This window comes from Anolis carolinensis, chromosome 6, assembly GCF_035594765.1.
Source record: "Anolis carolinensis isolate JA03-04 chromosome 6, rAnoCar3.1.pri, whole genome shotgun sequence".
Classification (NCBI taxonomy): Eukaryota; Metazoa; Chordata; class Lepidosauria; order Squamata; family Dactyloidae; genus Anolis; species Anolis carolinensis.
In genome coordinates, this window is record NC_085846.1 from 64,838,120 (window position 1) to 64,854,028 (window position 15,909).

At 39.5% G+C, this 15,909-nt stretch overlaps 1 protein-coding gene and 1 long non-coding RNA gene across 3 annotated transcripts in view; one reads left to right on the top strand and one right to left on the bottom strand.

Annotated features, from left to right (window-relative positions):
* lars2 (leucyl-tRNA synthetase 2, mitochondrial) overlaps positions 1 to 15,909 on the bottom strand; it is a 68,439-nt gene that overhangs the window by 24,352 nt on the left and 28,178 nt on the right. For both annotated transcript variants that reach the window (XM_062957640.1, XM_062957641.1), the window contains exons 9-14: positions 14,939 to 15,098; positions 13,904 to 14,008; positions 11,128 to 11,243; positions 9,704 to 9,987; positions 4,093 to 4,191; positions 2,088 to 2,225 (exon numbers count right to left, since the gene is read on the bottom strand). In XM_062957640.1, the coding sequence (XP_062813710.1) occupies positions 2,088 to 2,225; positions 4,093 to 4,191; positions 9,704 to 9,987; positions 11,128 to 11,243; positions 13,904 to 14,008; positions 14,939 to 15,098 (902 nt within the window). The remainder of the gene's footprint in view (positions 1 to 2,087; positions 2,226 to 4,092; positions 4,192 to 9,703; positions 9,988 to 11,127; positions 11,244 to 13,903; positions 14,009 to 14,938; positions 15,099 to 15,909) is intronic.
* On the top strand, positions 2,180 to 9,707 carry LOC134292506 (uncharacterized). Its single transcript, XR_009999745.1, has 3 exons — positions 2,180 to 2,287; positions 4,295 to 4,349; positions 8,730 to 9,707. It is a non-coding gene; the product is annotated as an uncharacterized LOC134292506 (long non-coding RNA).

Sequence of the window (15,909 nt, forward strand, 5' to 3'; positions counted from 1 at the left end):
AGGGCAAAAATCCTTTAAGCAAACAAACAAACAAACAAACAAACAAACAATGTAAATGCAGGGAGATGGAAAGTCTCACCCTGTGAATCTCTTCAATCTGTTTATGTAACTTGTACTTCCATTTACTTTTCCCTAATTCCCTTTTCATTCATGAGGTATACAGACAGAGGGAGATGCATCAGACCATATATTTTTCAGACTGCTGCCTCTGAGTATAGTGTTTTTGCAAGTATTCCACTGACTATCTGGTTTGCTTGTTCCCTTCCTGACAACAATGGCCTCCTACACTTTGGCATAATGGTAAAGCAATCTGAAATGGATAAAATCTCATGCCTCTAAGCTTAAATCACATTGCCAACTCCCAGACAGAGTTTCACTGGGCCAGTGGTTCAGACACATTTTTTCCAATGTAATTCCTGGGTGTGGATGTCTAGTGATATTACACGTTAGACAGATCAACTGGGTGGGCAGAGAAGGATGTTATGCTCTGACTACTCATCACACATGGGGGAGGAATTTGGGTAAGAGTCGGAATGATATAAAGGCTATGGTAACAATGAACAATGTTAATGAATAATTAATGAATGTATATATAGGAAGGTGACTAAATTTTATTCCTTAACTATAAAAATAAATGATTTTAAAAAATTAGATGCAAACTGCAGTTTGGAATGTGACATTTTAGAAAGTGTTAAGTTACATTGCTCTGATAATCTAACAGGTCATTGCTTGTTAGTGCAGTCCAAAAAGTAATTTACTACATTACCACATTTCTGTGGCTGTTACCATTGTGATACTGATATCTTCCCTCGCTGAACACCATAATTCTCAAAAGGCTCTCTTACATGGATTCCTATCCCCCAACCACCTTATATAACAGGCAGATTCCACAAGGACTGCATACAGATGCTCTGGGCAGAGATGCTGAATAGTAACTCCCTCTTCCTTCCTCAGTTCGCTCTCCTCCAAATGATTGCTGCAAATCTCATGCCTGGTTCGATTTCAGGCATGTGGAGAAAACTCCTTCCTATTCCAAACTCTTTCACAGCTTGTTCTAATCCTGCCAGTTCAAGAGAACATTCTGTGCTGCTGTTTGGGGAAGCCAACCTATAGTAAGGCACCCTCCACTCCCATCACTCACAATGATTTTCTCTTTTGGAGCTGCCTGAAGCAGTATCTTTCACTTGGTAGAGAACTGATGAAGGCAGAAACTTTAAAGTTATCTTTCAAAATTTCCACCTAACTGGACCCAACAGTCCTGTTCATTTTTGCAGTGTGTTTCCTCCTTTACGTCTCCACATCTCTCTCTACCCACTCCCCTCATCCAAGCCTTCCTTCCTTCTTGTTGGTTCTTCTGCTTTTCATTAATGGCTCCAAATTCCACAGATAGCATAAGGCAGCCACTCATATGACCCTTCCTCTTTGACCTCTCATTTCTCAGACTGAGGCAGAAAACATTCAGTAAGACGCAAAAGTTTTATTACTATGTGTAACTGAAAGTTACTGGATTATATCCCTGACCATTAAAGGCAAGAGATTAAACTACTCCAGCTCATTACTTCAAGATATACTAAGTCATCAAAGTAACTTGATAACAAAATGCAACAAGTTATCAAAGTAACTGGTTTCTAGTCAAGCTTGATTTGTGTTGTTTCAAAAGGCACATATTACTTGTAGCAAATTACTGACAACTTGCTACAAGTAATATGCTCTTTGAAACAACACAAGTCAATATTGACTAGAAAGATTACTATGATACTGAAAAATAGAGGTATGTGTTGTTGCTATGGGAGAAAGAAAAAAATATTTGATATACATTTTCAGTGAACCAACTTAAGCACATTTCCCAAAATAATAGAGATCAGAAATCCATTATTCTTTTTGCAACACACTTCATGACTCTAAAACTGTAGCAGAATAGGTTGGGACTAATTCATCCCTACATTATCATGCCCAGTGTTCACACAGCCTAAGACTATACAAAGTATATTTGATAACCTGCTTTCTTTATGAAGCTTTTGTTGTATTTGGAGCAGAATGTCTGTTATTTCAGGGCTCACTTTGGCTATTATGGTTGTCCCACTTACCTATGCTTAGTCATCTTCTGATCATGGCAAAAATGATTAATGAACCTGGCGTAGTACAAATGCATCACTGCATGTTCCTTTCCTCCAATGTACAGATCCACAGGCATCCAATGATCTGCCAAGTCTTTGTCAAATGCTCTGTTAGCACAAAACCAGGAAAAATCACCCACAGATGAAAATATGATCAAGAAAGATGAGAAGTAAGTATTGCATTTAGACTGAATATATACTGAAGAGGACTGGCAAACCGACAGAGGAGGCTTACAATTAAATGTTAGCATTAGGGAGCAACCTGGTGTTATGACATTAGAACAAAATCTATTCCAAATGTTCAATGGCTAATGAAATCTGAACTGTTGGACCACAAAATCCAATCTTTCCATTGTCTGTGTTCACAAAAATCAAGAACATTAGACAGTTATTTGAAGGTTGCACAGGAACACATAAAGGCAAGGAATATACTGTACTGGCAGAGGAGAAGGGTGATAGAAAAATCAAATAGAAATGCATTTATTGTCTAAAAACTACAAAGCTATTCCAAGGTAACCATTCCACTTAGAATGAAAAAAAAACTTTCATTTTTAAAGTATAGCAACAGGAAAAGCAAGCCAATACCTATGTTTAGAGTTGAAACAGATCAATATAAACAACAATCTTAAATAACCTCAAGTTTATTTCAAAAAAGTGTAGCAGTAAATATAAGTAAACAAGTGCAAATGTAACAGTAAATTTTGTTTGGCTTTTGAGCTGCTAATGCAAACAGTGTAGTATTTGTGTAATACTAGTGGATTTGTTGCTAAATAACATTAATTTTTTCCTCATTCCTAGTTAGAATTCTTGTCAAAATACCAACAAGAAGCCTTTCTCCAAGGATTAAACGGTCAGCAAGATGCAGTTAACAAGTTCTTGCAGACAGAGAGCCACAAATACACATAGCTCAAGAACAGTTTTTGCATATCTTTCATGCAAACCAACAGAGGCAGAGTTTGAAAACAGGAGGCAGAAAACCACTTTCATACATTATATGATTAAATGTAATAATGATGCTGATATTATTCCAGACTATGACTATTTTTTTTAAAAAATGGTATACCAAATTTGACTGCATATCAGCCTATTTAACTCTTAATTGTAAGTCACCTCTGGCATATAAATGGTTTTGGCTCAGCAGAAATCAATTCAAATTACAATGGCATGTTTAAATCCACTTGTTTTGGATCAATTCTCATCAAATACTGCAAGACTTTGCTTTTGAGTAAGTAGGCAGAGCATTCTGCTATTATTCATTATAATGCCACATTTCTTACCTTAGCTATGTTTCTGTTTTTAGTTATTTATTCTTCACAGCGTACACTTGACAACTGTGATTCTGGTATAAACCAATTTCAAATGACGCATGTGAACATGTGCTCAGATCTTTAAAAAATGTATATGTGCATGTCTGGACCCTGCTTAACTTCCAAGAGAAGGCAGGATAGTTTCTCCATTGTGGCAGCACTTCTGGCTTTTTAAAATGTCTGGTGGCAGCCAAGAGTGACTGATCCCTAAAAGAGGTATTGGTGCTTTCCCTTCTCCCTGAAATTACCCCTGACCTATTTACAGGTCATAAAAAATCCATAATTTTTGCCCTTGACCAAAAATTGCAAGATGAAGGTTGGGAAGGGAATTGATTAGAAAGCTTTTCAGGTCCTGGGAGGTTTTGACAAGCTATAACATGCCTTCTAAGGTTATGAACAGATTTGTATGATGACATCAGAAGCTGCACTAAATGACATATTTTTAAAAAGCCAGCCCTTTATTCTATTGTGTGTGAGGAAAGGACAAAAATGACAAAATCACAGAAGTTTCCCTTCCAGGAATCCTCATTCCATTGTGTTCTGTGTAAGCTAGAGACAAAAGGAGTATTCTAGTCTTTTCTTCCAATCCAGGCAATGCAGGACAGGACCAGCTAATAGGATTACAGGTAAAGCTGACTGACAGAAAACAGGACTTTGAAACTACTTACCTCTCAGTGTTATGGGGATCAGTATATCTTAAATAATACCAAGCTGAATCAACAAATGTATCCATGGTATCTGTTTCTCTCCTTGAAGGTTTCTTGCATCTGAAGAACAAAAAATATCATTATTATTATAATCAGGGTTCCACTGAGATAGACGCTATTAGGGTAGAAATTTTGTTTATATGGGTTGTTGTGTGTTTTCCAGGCTGTATGGTCATGTTCCAGAAGCATTCTCTCCTGGCGTTTCACCTACATCTATGGTAGGCATCCTCAGAGGTTGTGAGGTTTGTTTATATGATTTTCTACTATTGTTCCCTGGAGACTACATTAGAGCCAATGTGTCTAAAACAAATCTTGGATTCTTACTTATTTCACAAATATGGCTTCTAACCAAGCATGTGAAAATGAGGCTTCACAGGTCTTGGCAGAGGCGAAATCCACAAGTCTGTACTTTTCAAGTCAATTGACAATACAGGGTCATAAAAAAGAGCCACTCAAGAATTTCTGTTGTAATTACTGTTTAAAACCAGCCCTCTGTTATTTTCCTTCCTAAACTTCCTACAATTGGGCCACAAATGGAGAAAAGACATTATAAGCACTGTCATTACCACTACTTTTTCAGTGTGGATTCAATGATTTTCAGACCTTCTATTGCCAAACCTCAAAATTTTCTAGGAGCCACAATCCTTTCCTCCTTTTATCAGTATTCCAATGCAGCTGCCAAAAACTCAAAAGAATGGCAATGTGTACTGTTTGTTGGAAAATTGATATAGAAACAAAAGACTGCTGCCAACCAGATCTCTGAAACTTATCAGTGAGCCATCAAAGTCAAAATGTATCATGTTACTTAAGATTTGGCTTCACTGTATCAGGATTATAATCGTGCATGTAGAGTTATAAAATATCACGTATAGGTCCCAATAAAATCAATGTGAAAAATTAAGTTCTACAGTCCAGGTTCTGATTTTTGGTAGTTACACAGTTACAAGTTTAGCTCTTTAACTATATACTTTTATTCTTGACAATCTTTTGACCTTATAACCCCCTTCTGAAATCTCAAATGAATATGGACTAGTTGTAGTTTCTCAAAGAATTCTATATGAATGGTAGAATCACAGAATCGTAGAATCGTAGAGTTGGAAGAGACCTCACAGGCCATCCAGTCCAACCCCCTGCAAGAAGCAGGAAAATCTCATTCAAAGCACCCCCGTCAGATGGCCATCCAGCCTCTACTTAAAAGCCTTCAAAGAAGGAGCCTCTACCACACTCCGGGGCAGAGAGTTTCACTGCTGAACAGCTCTCACAGTGAGGAAGTTCTTCCTAATGTTCAGGTGGAATCTCCTTTCCTGTAGTTTGAAGCCATTGTTCTGCGTCCTAGTCTGCAGGGCAGGAGCAAACAAGCTTGCTCCCTCCTCCCTATGACTTCTCCTCACATATTTGTACATGGCTATCATGTCTCCTCTGAGCCTTCTCTTCTGCAGGCTAAATGTGCCCAGCTCTTTAAGCTGCTCCTCATAGGGCTTGTTCTCCAAACCCTTAATCATTTTAGTCGCCCTCCTCTGGACGCTTTCCAGCTTGTCAACATCTCCCTTCAACTGCGGTGCCCAGAATTGGACACAGTATTCTAGGTGTGGCTGACCAAGGCAGAATAGAGGGGGAGCAGGACTTCCCTGGATCTAGACACTATACCCCTATTTATGCAGGCCAAAATCCCATTAGCTTTTTTCGCCGCCGCATCACATCGTAGGCTCATGTTTAACTTGTTGTACATAAGGACTCCAAGATCTTTTTCACACATACTGCTGTCGAGCCTGGCGTCCCCCATTCTGCATTTCATTTTTTCTGCCTAAGTGGAGTATCTTGCTTTTGTCCCTGTTAAACTTCACTTTGTTAGTTTCGGCCCATCTCTCTAATCTGTCAAGATCGTTTTGAATTTTGCTCCTGTCTTCTGGAGTGTTAGCTATCCCTCCCAGTTTGGTGTCGTCTGCAAACTTGATGATCATGCCTTCTAACCCTTCATCTAAGTCGTTAATAAAGTTGTTGAACAGAACCGGGCCCAGGACGGAACCCTGCGGCACTCCACTCGTGACTTCTTTCCAAGATGAAGAACAACACAAAACTGAGTTACATAATTCAGGATTAGAAGAGGAGCTGAAAATAGAAATGTTTACTCTTGTTTTAAAACACACACAAACTTTCATATAGATAGATAGCACTCAGTTAACCGGCACCCATGGGAATTGTTAGATGCCAGATAGATGTAGTTTCTGGTTGCTATACCATACTATAACCTCTGTATTGACTTGATATTAATATGATCAAGGGTCTGGGGAACAAGCCCTATGAGGACCGGCTTAAAGAGCTGGGCATGTTTAGCCTGCAGAAGAGAAGGCTGAGTGGAGACATGATAGCCATGTACAAATATGTGAGGGGAAATCATAGGGAAGAGGGAGCAAGCTTGTTTTCTGCTGCCTTGTGGATTAGGATGCGGAACAATGGCTTCCAACTACAGGAAAGGAGATTCCACCTGAACATTAGAAATAACTTCCTCACTGTGAAACCTGTTCAGCAGTGGAACTCTCTGCCTGGTGGAGGATTCTTCTTTGGAGGCTTTTAAGCAGAGGCTAGATGGCCATCTGAAGGGGGTGCTTTGAATGCTTCTTGGCAGGGGGCTGGACTGGATATCCATGAGGTCTCTTCCAACTCTATGATTCTATGAATATTGAAATATAGTAATTAAAATAAATTAAAACAAATAAAAGACAAACTTAACTTAATGGAACACAGTTTTACTGTCTTATAAAAACACTGAAATGTGGATGTAGTATTACTTGTACATTTTTTGTTTTTTTTTTGTTTTGCTGGTTGCTTGAGAGTTTGGGTTGCTTGGATTGTGGTTAACTGAGTCTACTGTATTAAAATCTGCTATGTGGTTTTGCTCCACAGAGACAGGAATGAAACCACAAATTTAATCTCTATGCCTGTAATTTTTAAAAAATCTAATAGTTTTCAAAAACATATAGAGTGGTAGATAGAATATAAGATATATTAGAATAAATGCAGGGCCAGGCGGAGATAATTTAAAATATTAAGCGGGGGTGGGGAAAAGTGCCCCCCCCCCCCGCCGGCGCTGCAGGAGGCATGGCCATGTGCCATGGGAGGCACATAGCCACGCCTCCCGTGGCGCCGGCGGGTCCCGCCTCCCGTGCCCTGGCCCCGCCTCCCGCGCTACTCACCCTCGCCCGTCTGTCCTTTTTCAGCTGGCCAGACTGCAGCAGAGGTCTCTCCAGGCTGCGATCGCTGAAACATCACGGCCTGGAGGGACCTCCGCTGCAGTCTGGCCAGCTGGAAAAGGCCAGATGGGCGAGGGTGAGTAGCGCGGGAGGCGGGGCCAACCCTGGCCCCGCCTCCCGTGCTACTCGCCCTGACCCCGCCTCCCACGCTGCGTGAGAGACGGGGCCAGGGCACGCTGGGCGGGAGGCGGGGCACCGCCCTGACAGTGCCCCGCCTCCCGCCCTGGCCTGGCAGGCGTTCCCTGGCCGGCTGCCGGCTGGGCAAGGCCAGCCAGGCCACAAGGCTTGCCCGGCCGGCTGCCGGCTGGGCAAGGTCAGCCAGGCCACAAGGCCAGCCAGGCCAGGGCGCACTGGGCGGGAGGCAGGGCACCGCCCTGACGGTGCCCCGCCTCCTGCCCAGTGCGCCCTGGCCTGGCTGGCCTTGCCCAGCCGGCAGCGGCCATGTGGAGCTCGCTCGTTGCCGAACAGGCCTTCCTGTTCACCGGCGAGCGAGCCCATGGTCCCTGACGGCGCCCCCCGGGGACCTGCGCCCGAGGCGGCCGCCTCACGTGGCCTCTATGGTGGGGCCGGCCCTGAATAAATGCCTCCAACTGGCTTTCTATAGTCAATGGAATGAATAGGAATAGGGATCCTATCGTGCAATGACATATGTATGTTCTGAATTAGAATAGTTTCAAGACAGTCAAGACTTAGTTTTACCATTAAGTCAGATATGCTAAAAATAACTGAGAATACGAGAACAGACTGGGCAACCAATATGTCAGGACTGCTTTGATTGTATTTTCCTGCATGGCAGGAGATTGGACTAGATGGCTCTTGTGGTCTTTTTCAACTTTTATGATTCTAACTCTTGATGACAGCAGCCCACTCTTTATGGGCTCCCCAATGATATTGAGAATAACTGTTATTACCTTAAAATATCTCAGGGTACAAATATGGCATTGAGAGCAATTCTGAGCCCCATTAAGTCCTACTATTCTCAGACAATACTGGTATCAGTGACAATCCTTTGCTCTGGTAAATTTTAATCATATTAAAAATAAAGGCATACAGTGCAAGGAATTGTTTGTGTTGAAATTTGCTAGTATTTGAGTTCTTTTTTTTACCTCAAATGCCTTTGGGAACAACAACAAGAAAATGAAACTGGGAGTCTCCTAAGCCACAGTGCTGATACACCTCATGCCAAGATGCAATCATTTCATTTGTGCTTGAATGTTCAGAGAAAAGTGGGAGTTTTACTGCAACTGCGAGAATGGCTTGAGATCACTTACAGTTCCAGCAAAGCAGCCTAATGATATAGAAATCACCATGCCAGCTCTGCTGAGAGCAATGTTCCATTATTTGCAGGATGAAGAAAAAGTCTCCCTAGGACAAGGATACATTCCAATACTTCCCGCGTACCATGCCCACAGCCATAGATGCTACAAAGAGAACAGCTCCACTTTCCTCACTGAATAGGTAGTTCTCTCAATCTGAATTAGTCTGTTAACTGAGCAAACAGCAGAAGCCTTAAATTTGGCCAGAAAAAAATCCCTTTCTGATTCAAAGAGTTGCCTGCCATAAACAACATAGAGCTCAGATTTATGCTGAAAAGCACCTGTCTCCAAGTGACTTTGCACATTGTAATTTTCCAATGTAGAGATAATCTTCTGGTCTACAGAACAATAACTTACTGATGCCTGATCTGCAGCAAAATAAATCATAAACCATGTTTACTATGTGAAATCTTTAAAAATTACAGCAGCCCTAATTCTAGACTCATACAAGTACTGTAAGAAAGGGAACAAGAATCCCTTGTTTCTTTGGTGAGCGACAGAAGAATAAAAGAGGTCTACAGATTTTAAATTGTGCTTAGGATTGTGATATAATCTTGAACTGAGAGAGAAAGAAAATGGACTTTAACCCTCCAGAAAGCCCCTATATCCTACCATACTAGCTGAGCTCAGGAGTGGCAAAACCAAAAACAAAGTCATAAATTTTGGGTATTTTTTTCTTGTTAGAAAATAATCTGGTACACTAGAAGAAACTGCTTTGATTGTGGGTAGTATTTTCTGTCTTCTGTCTTAAACACTAGCCACTGTCTAAAGCAAGGGCTCAAAAAAACACAATTATTCACAAATTATGGCCTGAAGATAAGTTTCATAACTTGAATCTTCTTTCCCCTCACCCCAAACAGCATATTCAGACATTATACACAATACAATAATGAACAGAATTTTAAAAAGTTCTAAGTCTGAAAGGCATGAAAAGCTATTTCAAATAGTTAAAATGATACATTCCAAATTAGATTTTTTAACCAATATATAACACAATGTACTCACTTTGGACAACAGCAGTTGACCCAATCTGAAATTGAAGCTAATGGTGAGCCACCCTTGCCTGTAAAGGATGCAATATTGGGCAACTGTACAGGTAAATCCTCATACGGCACAGGCACAGGACCACAGGACTGGCAATGAATAACTGGAATAGGTGTTCCCCAATAACGTTGTCGGGAGATCAGCCAATCTTTTAATTTATTACTTGTTAGGTATCCTCCTACTCCTTTATTTTTGGCTTGCTCAGTGATTGCATTTAACGCTTGTTGTCTACTCATACCTGTGAACTGGTAAAAAGAAAAGATTAAGAGCATAGTAAGTACACTGCACTAATTAAGCTATTGGAGTAGTCCAAGTCATGTCCCTACCTATGGGAAATATTCTTCATCCACTTGTACAAAATACAACTATTCATGTGTAAGAGAAAAAGTCAGTGAGGTGAAATGCCATGACTGTCTTTTTTTCTTTGCCTGCTGGTTCCAAAAACAGAAACTAGGCCCCTCCATTCACACAAGCCATAAACATAAATCAAAGCAACAAAGAGGTAAAATAAATTGCTGGTAGAAAATTGTAGTCCATGCTACCTCTGGTTTAACAATATAGTATTTTTTGTGGTTGCTGTTTTTATAATGCACCTTCAAGTGAATTTTGATTTGTTGTGACCCTGTCTTAGGGTTTACTTGACAATACTGATTCAGAAGAAAATTTGTCATTGACTTCCTCTTAGGGCACATCCACATTTAATACAATTTCAAACCAGTAGTGAGGAAAGTGACTTAGGGCCCTTCCACACAGCCCTATATCCCAGAATATCAAGGCAGAAAATCCCACAATATCTGCTTTGAACTGGGTCTGCTTTGAATCTGAGTCCACACTCAGATAATGTGGGATTTTCTGCCTTGATATTCTGGGATATAAGGCTGTGTGGAAGGGCCCCTGTAACTAATTTTGAAGCCTGGATAATTACAGAAACCGCAGAGCAGTAATGTGCATTAAGGGCTTTCTTTCACGTGTTTTTGTGAGGGGTTTTTTTCTGACACAGTTTGAAGCTAGCTTCGAACTGTATTAATTGGCCAGTGCAGGTGGACCTTGGCCTGAGAAAGTATGACTTTCCCAAAGTTATGTAGTAGGTTTCTATGTCTGAGGAGAAATTCAAATGCTAGTCTCCCAAAGTCCTTACACAGCACTCGGAGAACTACACCACACTGGATTTTATTATCCAAATCAACCACATGTAAGCTGCTTTAGCAGCCAAAGAACATGGTGAAAAATTAATGTAATGAACAATAATAATTCTGACTCAGTTTCCATTAGACTTTCCTTCATCTGTTGAAGCATCTCCTTTATACTGATATCCTCTGGAGTCTTCCTAGGCACTGTTAAGGAGCAGGGGTCATAAAAGCAGAAACTCACAGCAATGCACCAACCTCTCCAGAGTGGATCAGTCTCTGTGAGCCATCTGACAGAGTTTCAATAACTTCTTCAAATGACAGGCCCAAACTCCTAGCAACTTTAGCATCATCTGCTTCAGTGCAAGGGATTCCTGGAGAGGGAAAATAAAGGAAAGTATTTCTTAAACAGTTTTTTAGAAACAGAATACATAACTCTGTATAATTTAAAAATTGAAGCTCATTCCAGCAGACTTTCTATTCAGAACTTAGCTGTCAATAGTAACTGCATTCTCTTCATGAATACTTTCAATTTATTTAACCCATATTTTGTTTATTCCTTTCAGCACACAAAAAGAGTCTTAAAATAAAAAATGTTTCCACTCCTATAAAACTAAAACACTTTATCTTCTATCTAATTGTAGCCCTTTGCAGATTAAATTCTTTATGCATTTACAGATTAACTTGGCCTTGTCATTTTTGCGTCATATTCTGAGAAGCCAGGGTTATTTTTTTCTCAACCTGATTTTTCTACTGACAATACCTGAGCAGATTAAATTACTACTGTGACATCAGGCTCAAACTATTAATTTGAAGGTTTTCTACTAGATGTTAAGACTCCAGTTATATCCAATTCTATTAAACCAAAGACTAACAAGAGAGTGTGTGTGGGGTGTGCATGTGTGGGTGGAAGTTAAGATGCGTCCATCTAAAACAGCTGTTCCTGCCCTAAATGGCAAACTTGTTTTTGAAATTCTATTCAAGCAACTGGATGAGAGAGGCATGTCAACTGTTTCAGACAATAAGAGCAAACTCTGTCCCAATCAAAATTATGATAAATAAGTGGAATCTGAAACCAATTATGTCAGTGGGGAGTGCTCCTATTCAGAACTGTAGCGAGACGGCTACATCCAGAATATTCCATTATGCTGTCTCGTTCTTGTGGTTTTCCAGTTTATTCCCTGCAAAATAAGTCAGTGTTTTCTGGTCAGTGAATATACTCATGTTTGCTTGGGCTTTTAGAAAAGGTTGTTTAGGACACTTTCTTGGGTAAACTTTTGATATTTTTACAAACCCTGCAGCATTCCAAAATCGTGGTTACAGGAGGCAGCCATGTGTTTATATATGGATGGATACTACCCTTTTGGTGACATATTGTCTTGGTTTGGGACAGAGAGAAATTAGATGGTTATCAATACTTATGATACTGATATACTGATGTTGTCTCACTCCCATTTGTAAATGTAAGTCGTTTGTAAGGCAGATGTTTGAAAGTCGGGGACTGCCTATATTGATTTTGATTTAATAGATATTTCAAATAAAGACCTTGAATGTGTGTTTATTTCTTTAAGCTATTAGCTGGAAAAAACATAATAATAAATGAAACAAGTGATATTCACTCTTTAACAGGTATAGTTTAAACTGGAGAAGCATTAATGGAACATTTTGCTTCACCTAAAAATAAATTAACATTCAAGCTTACAATAATTGCATCAGTTTGGTCTTTGTACTCCAAGTACAACACAAATTTGGGACTGCATAACATAACTTTGTATCAAATCTTAAAAACTATCTGTATACCTAGGATTGACAGATTTGAATCCCCAAACATTAACATAGCTTTAAATCTCCTGATGTGATGGAAATAACCACCATTTTCCTGCTTCAAGATAATACAGAGCTGGAAAAGATGCAGAAAGGGGCAATCAAAATGATTAAGCAGCTGAACAACTCTCCTATAGAGAAAGGTTACATAGAGAAATGTTTCTAAGCACTGTGTTTAGAAAAAAGCAGGCAAGGTATACAGCAAGTAATGATAGGTATGTATGAAATTATGCATGGTGCAGGAAAAGTGAATAAGGGGATGCCTTTCTTTCTTTCACCTAATCCAGAGCCATCCACATTCTCCCTACTTTTGCTCGGTCATGTAAAATTTTATATATTTGTGTCCTTAAATGCTGAATACCTTACTTGCCTTTTTTCTAAGGACAACGCTACACTGAATGATGGAAGCATCAGGAAAAGGAAGAACTTAATCACACAGCATATTGTCATATTGTGTGATATCCTGGTAGATGACATAAAAGCTGCCAATTTGGATAGTTTTAGAAGGGGAATGGTCAAATTCAAGTGGTTAAGACTACTAATTATTGTTTGTCACGACTTCCATTATAGCTGAGTCACACACTCTCAGTCCTAGAAAATCCCGGAAACAACAACAAATCAGAAAGATCATATTGGTTGCTTGGGAACCATATTCATGTCTTGCTTGTGGACTTTCTCTAGCAGTGTGGCTGGCCATTGTATGAATGGGCTGCGAGATTGGCCATGCCATTGATATTATTCAGCAAGATTCTTCTTACATTGTCATATCTTCCTAACCTTGTTCTCCACACCCTCTGCCTTCAGTGCAGCACAGCTGTAATCCTTAGCAATGACACCAGGTTGGAGATAAAGGTTGGATTAGGGCAGTGGTTCTCAATCTGGAGTCCTCATATGTTTTGGACCTACAACTCCCATAAATCCCAGCCAGTTTACCAGTTGTTAGTATTTCTGGGAATTGAAGGCCAAAAACATCTGGGGACCCCAGGTTGAGAACCACCAGATTAGGGAGAAAAGGAGCCAGAGAAGCCACAGCTATGTTATTTTCACTACACCGAGAGAGATACCTGTTGAATCTGGCAAAGTCTATGATGGCAACATCCATTATCTTTCCATGTCACTATTAGAATATAGAGATGACCACTTTAGCAATTTTGACTGGAAGCAATTTCAATGAGGAACATAAAAAACGCAGTCAGTCTTTTATACTCACCTATTTTAGCATCAAGGTAGCCTTCAAACTCTGATTTTGCTGATATGACTACAGGGATCTCCTGATTGGTAAGCAGGTTCATAGCTGTCACTGAAGTAAGAGACTCTAGAAAAAAAAGAATAGAAGGATAATGCAAAAACTATAGTATGCTACTGGCCCAAGTTTAGTCAAAATAAAGGGCTTGCTGTTATTCATGGTTTCAGGTATCCATGTGTTTGTGTGTGTTGAAACATATCCCCCATGGATATGGTGCTTGTACCATACAATAGTTTGCTTTTTTAGCATTGTTCAGGGATTAGGGACTAATGATTATTTCACTTTATACTGTAAGGATTGATGTTCTAACCATCTAGGCAAATTGTCTGTACAGACAAACTTAGTGAAAAGGACATCTCCTATCTGCTCATTCCCGTTGTACCTTTTCACCTTTTTTAAAGGTTTTCTTTGTTTTTTTATTTCTTTTTGATACATCATAACAATTAACTATTTTTGCCATACATAACTTATTTCAGTATACATTGTTCCAAAGGTAACTATTTCTTAAATGACATTTTAAACAGTCCTTAGAAATGTATCACCCTCTTCTTCCATTATTTTTCTTATTTTTCTATAGAAGTTCTGAATTTTTCTACAGTCCCACCTTTATCCAACCTCTGACTTTACCCATCAGCTCTAACAGATTTCAAGCCTCATAATAGGTATACTCTATTCATATTTGAAAGCAACACATTCTAATTACTCATTTTGCTGAAACTTGTTAGGCCTGACAAACAAAACTCTGCCTTAGAAAATCAGAAACTACTTTATTTATTTGTTACATTTCTACACTGCTTTTCTCACTCCTTCGGGGACTCAAAGCGGTTTACAACATAGTAGATGGCAAAATTCAATGCCTTACATAAATGCAAAAATACATCACATATCTCAAAATAAGATATCTGTGAATTAAAATAATAAAAACTATAAAATATCAGATATAGACATAAACATAAAACAGAAATAATAATAGAAATAAAGCATAACTGGGGAAATTACCTTTGCCTGGTATCAAATCCTTCTGGAAGGCTTCCTTTAGACTGCTATTTCCATGTAACAGTCTGTGGTCAGGTAAGATATGTAAATAAGACATACCATAAATGGCTTCAGGTACATATGCAAAGGCTGCTATTTTCTCTCCTGTTGATTTGTTATTAACCTGACCACAGACAGAAAAAATTACTGCAATTTTCTTCAGAACAGCATAGGCCATTTCCACTTGCAGTGAATCTTAAATATTCTAGCTGTTTATAAAATCCGCCAACATATTACTTCCTGAAGGCCATATTCTGCATCTGAGAATACAATGGTTCAGTTCAATCAAAATGCTCAATTTGGGAGCTAGCATGGTCTGTGGCCAAGCTGGCTGGGAGGTTCTTGGAGCTATAGTAAAAAAAGGTTTTCAAGACCTATTGATCTATAGTTGCCTAGATTTACAACAGTGTCTTGGCCTAAGGGCTGCACTTGACTTACCAGTGATTTCAAGCTTCCTGAACTGCCACTGCCAACTTATTTTCCTTGAATATCTTTTTCTGCAACCATCTACCCATCCCTTTGCCTTTCAAAGACTCCTGTTACTGCCTTATGGCTTGTACATTGCTTACCAGGTATGTCTTATTGAACGAACAATCACAGTGACAGCACAGTTGTTTGAAGTAAGGGTAAGACATTTTAGGGCTGTTGTTTTACTCAAGAGTATCATTATCTCCACTAGTGATGCATTCATGTTCCCCACCCAATTTTAGCAAACCTCTTTGCAAAGATGCAAAAGGTTTGGTATTGCTATAGTCTTTAATAAGAGGTGAGCAACAGAACGCTAAGTTAAGCAAATACTGATTTGTTAGGGATTCTGCCTTATTCTAAAATTATGGCTACCTCTGACATTACTATGGGTTAGCACTACAACCAAACTATAATAACTATTACGGTGCAGATCTATCCATGTTTATGCAGAAATCAGCCCAACTATG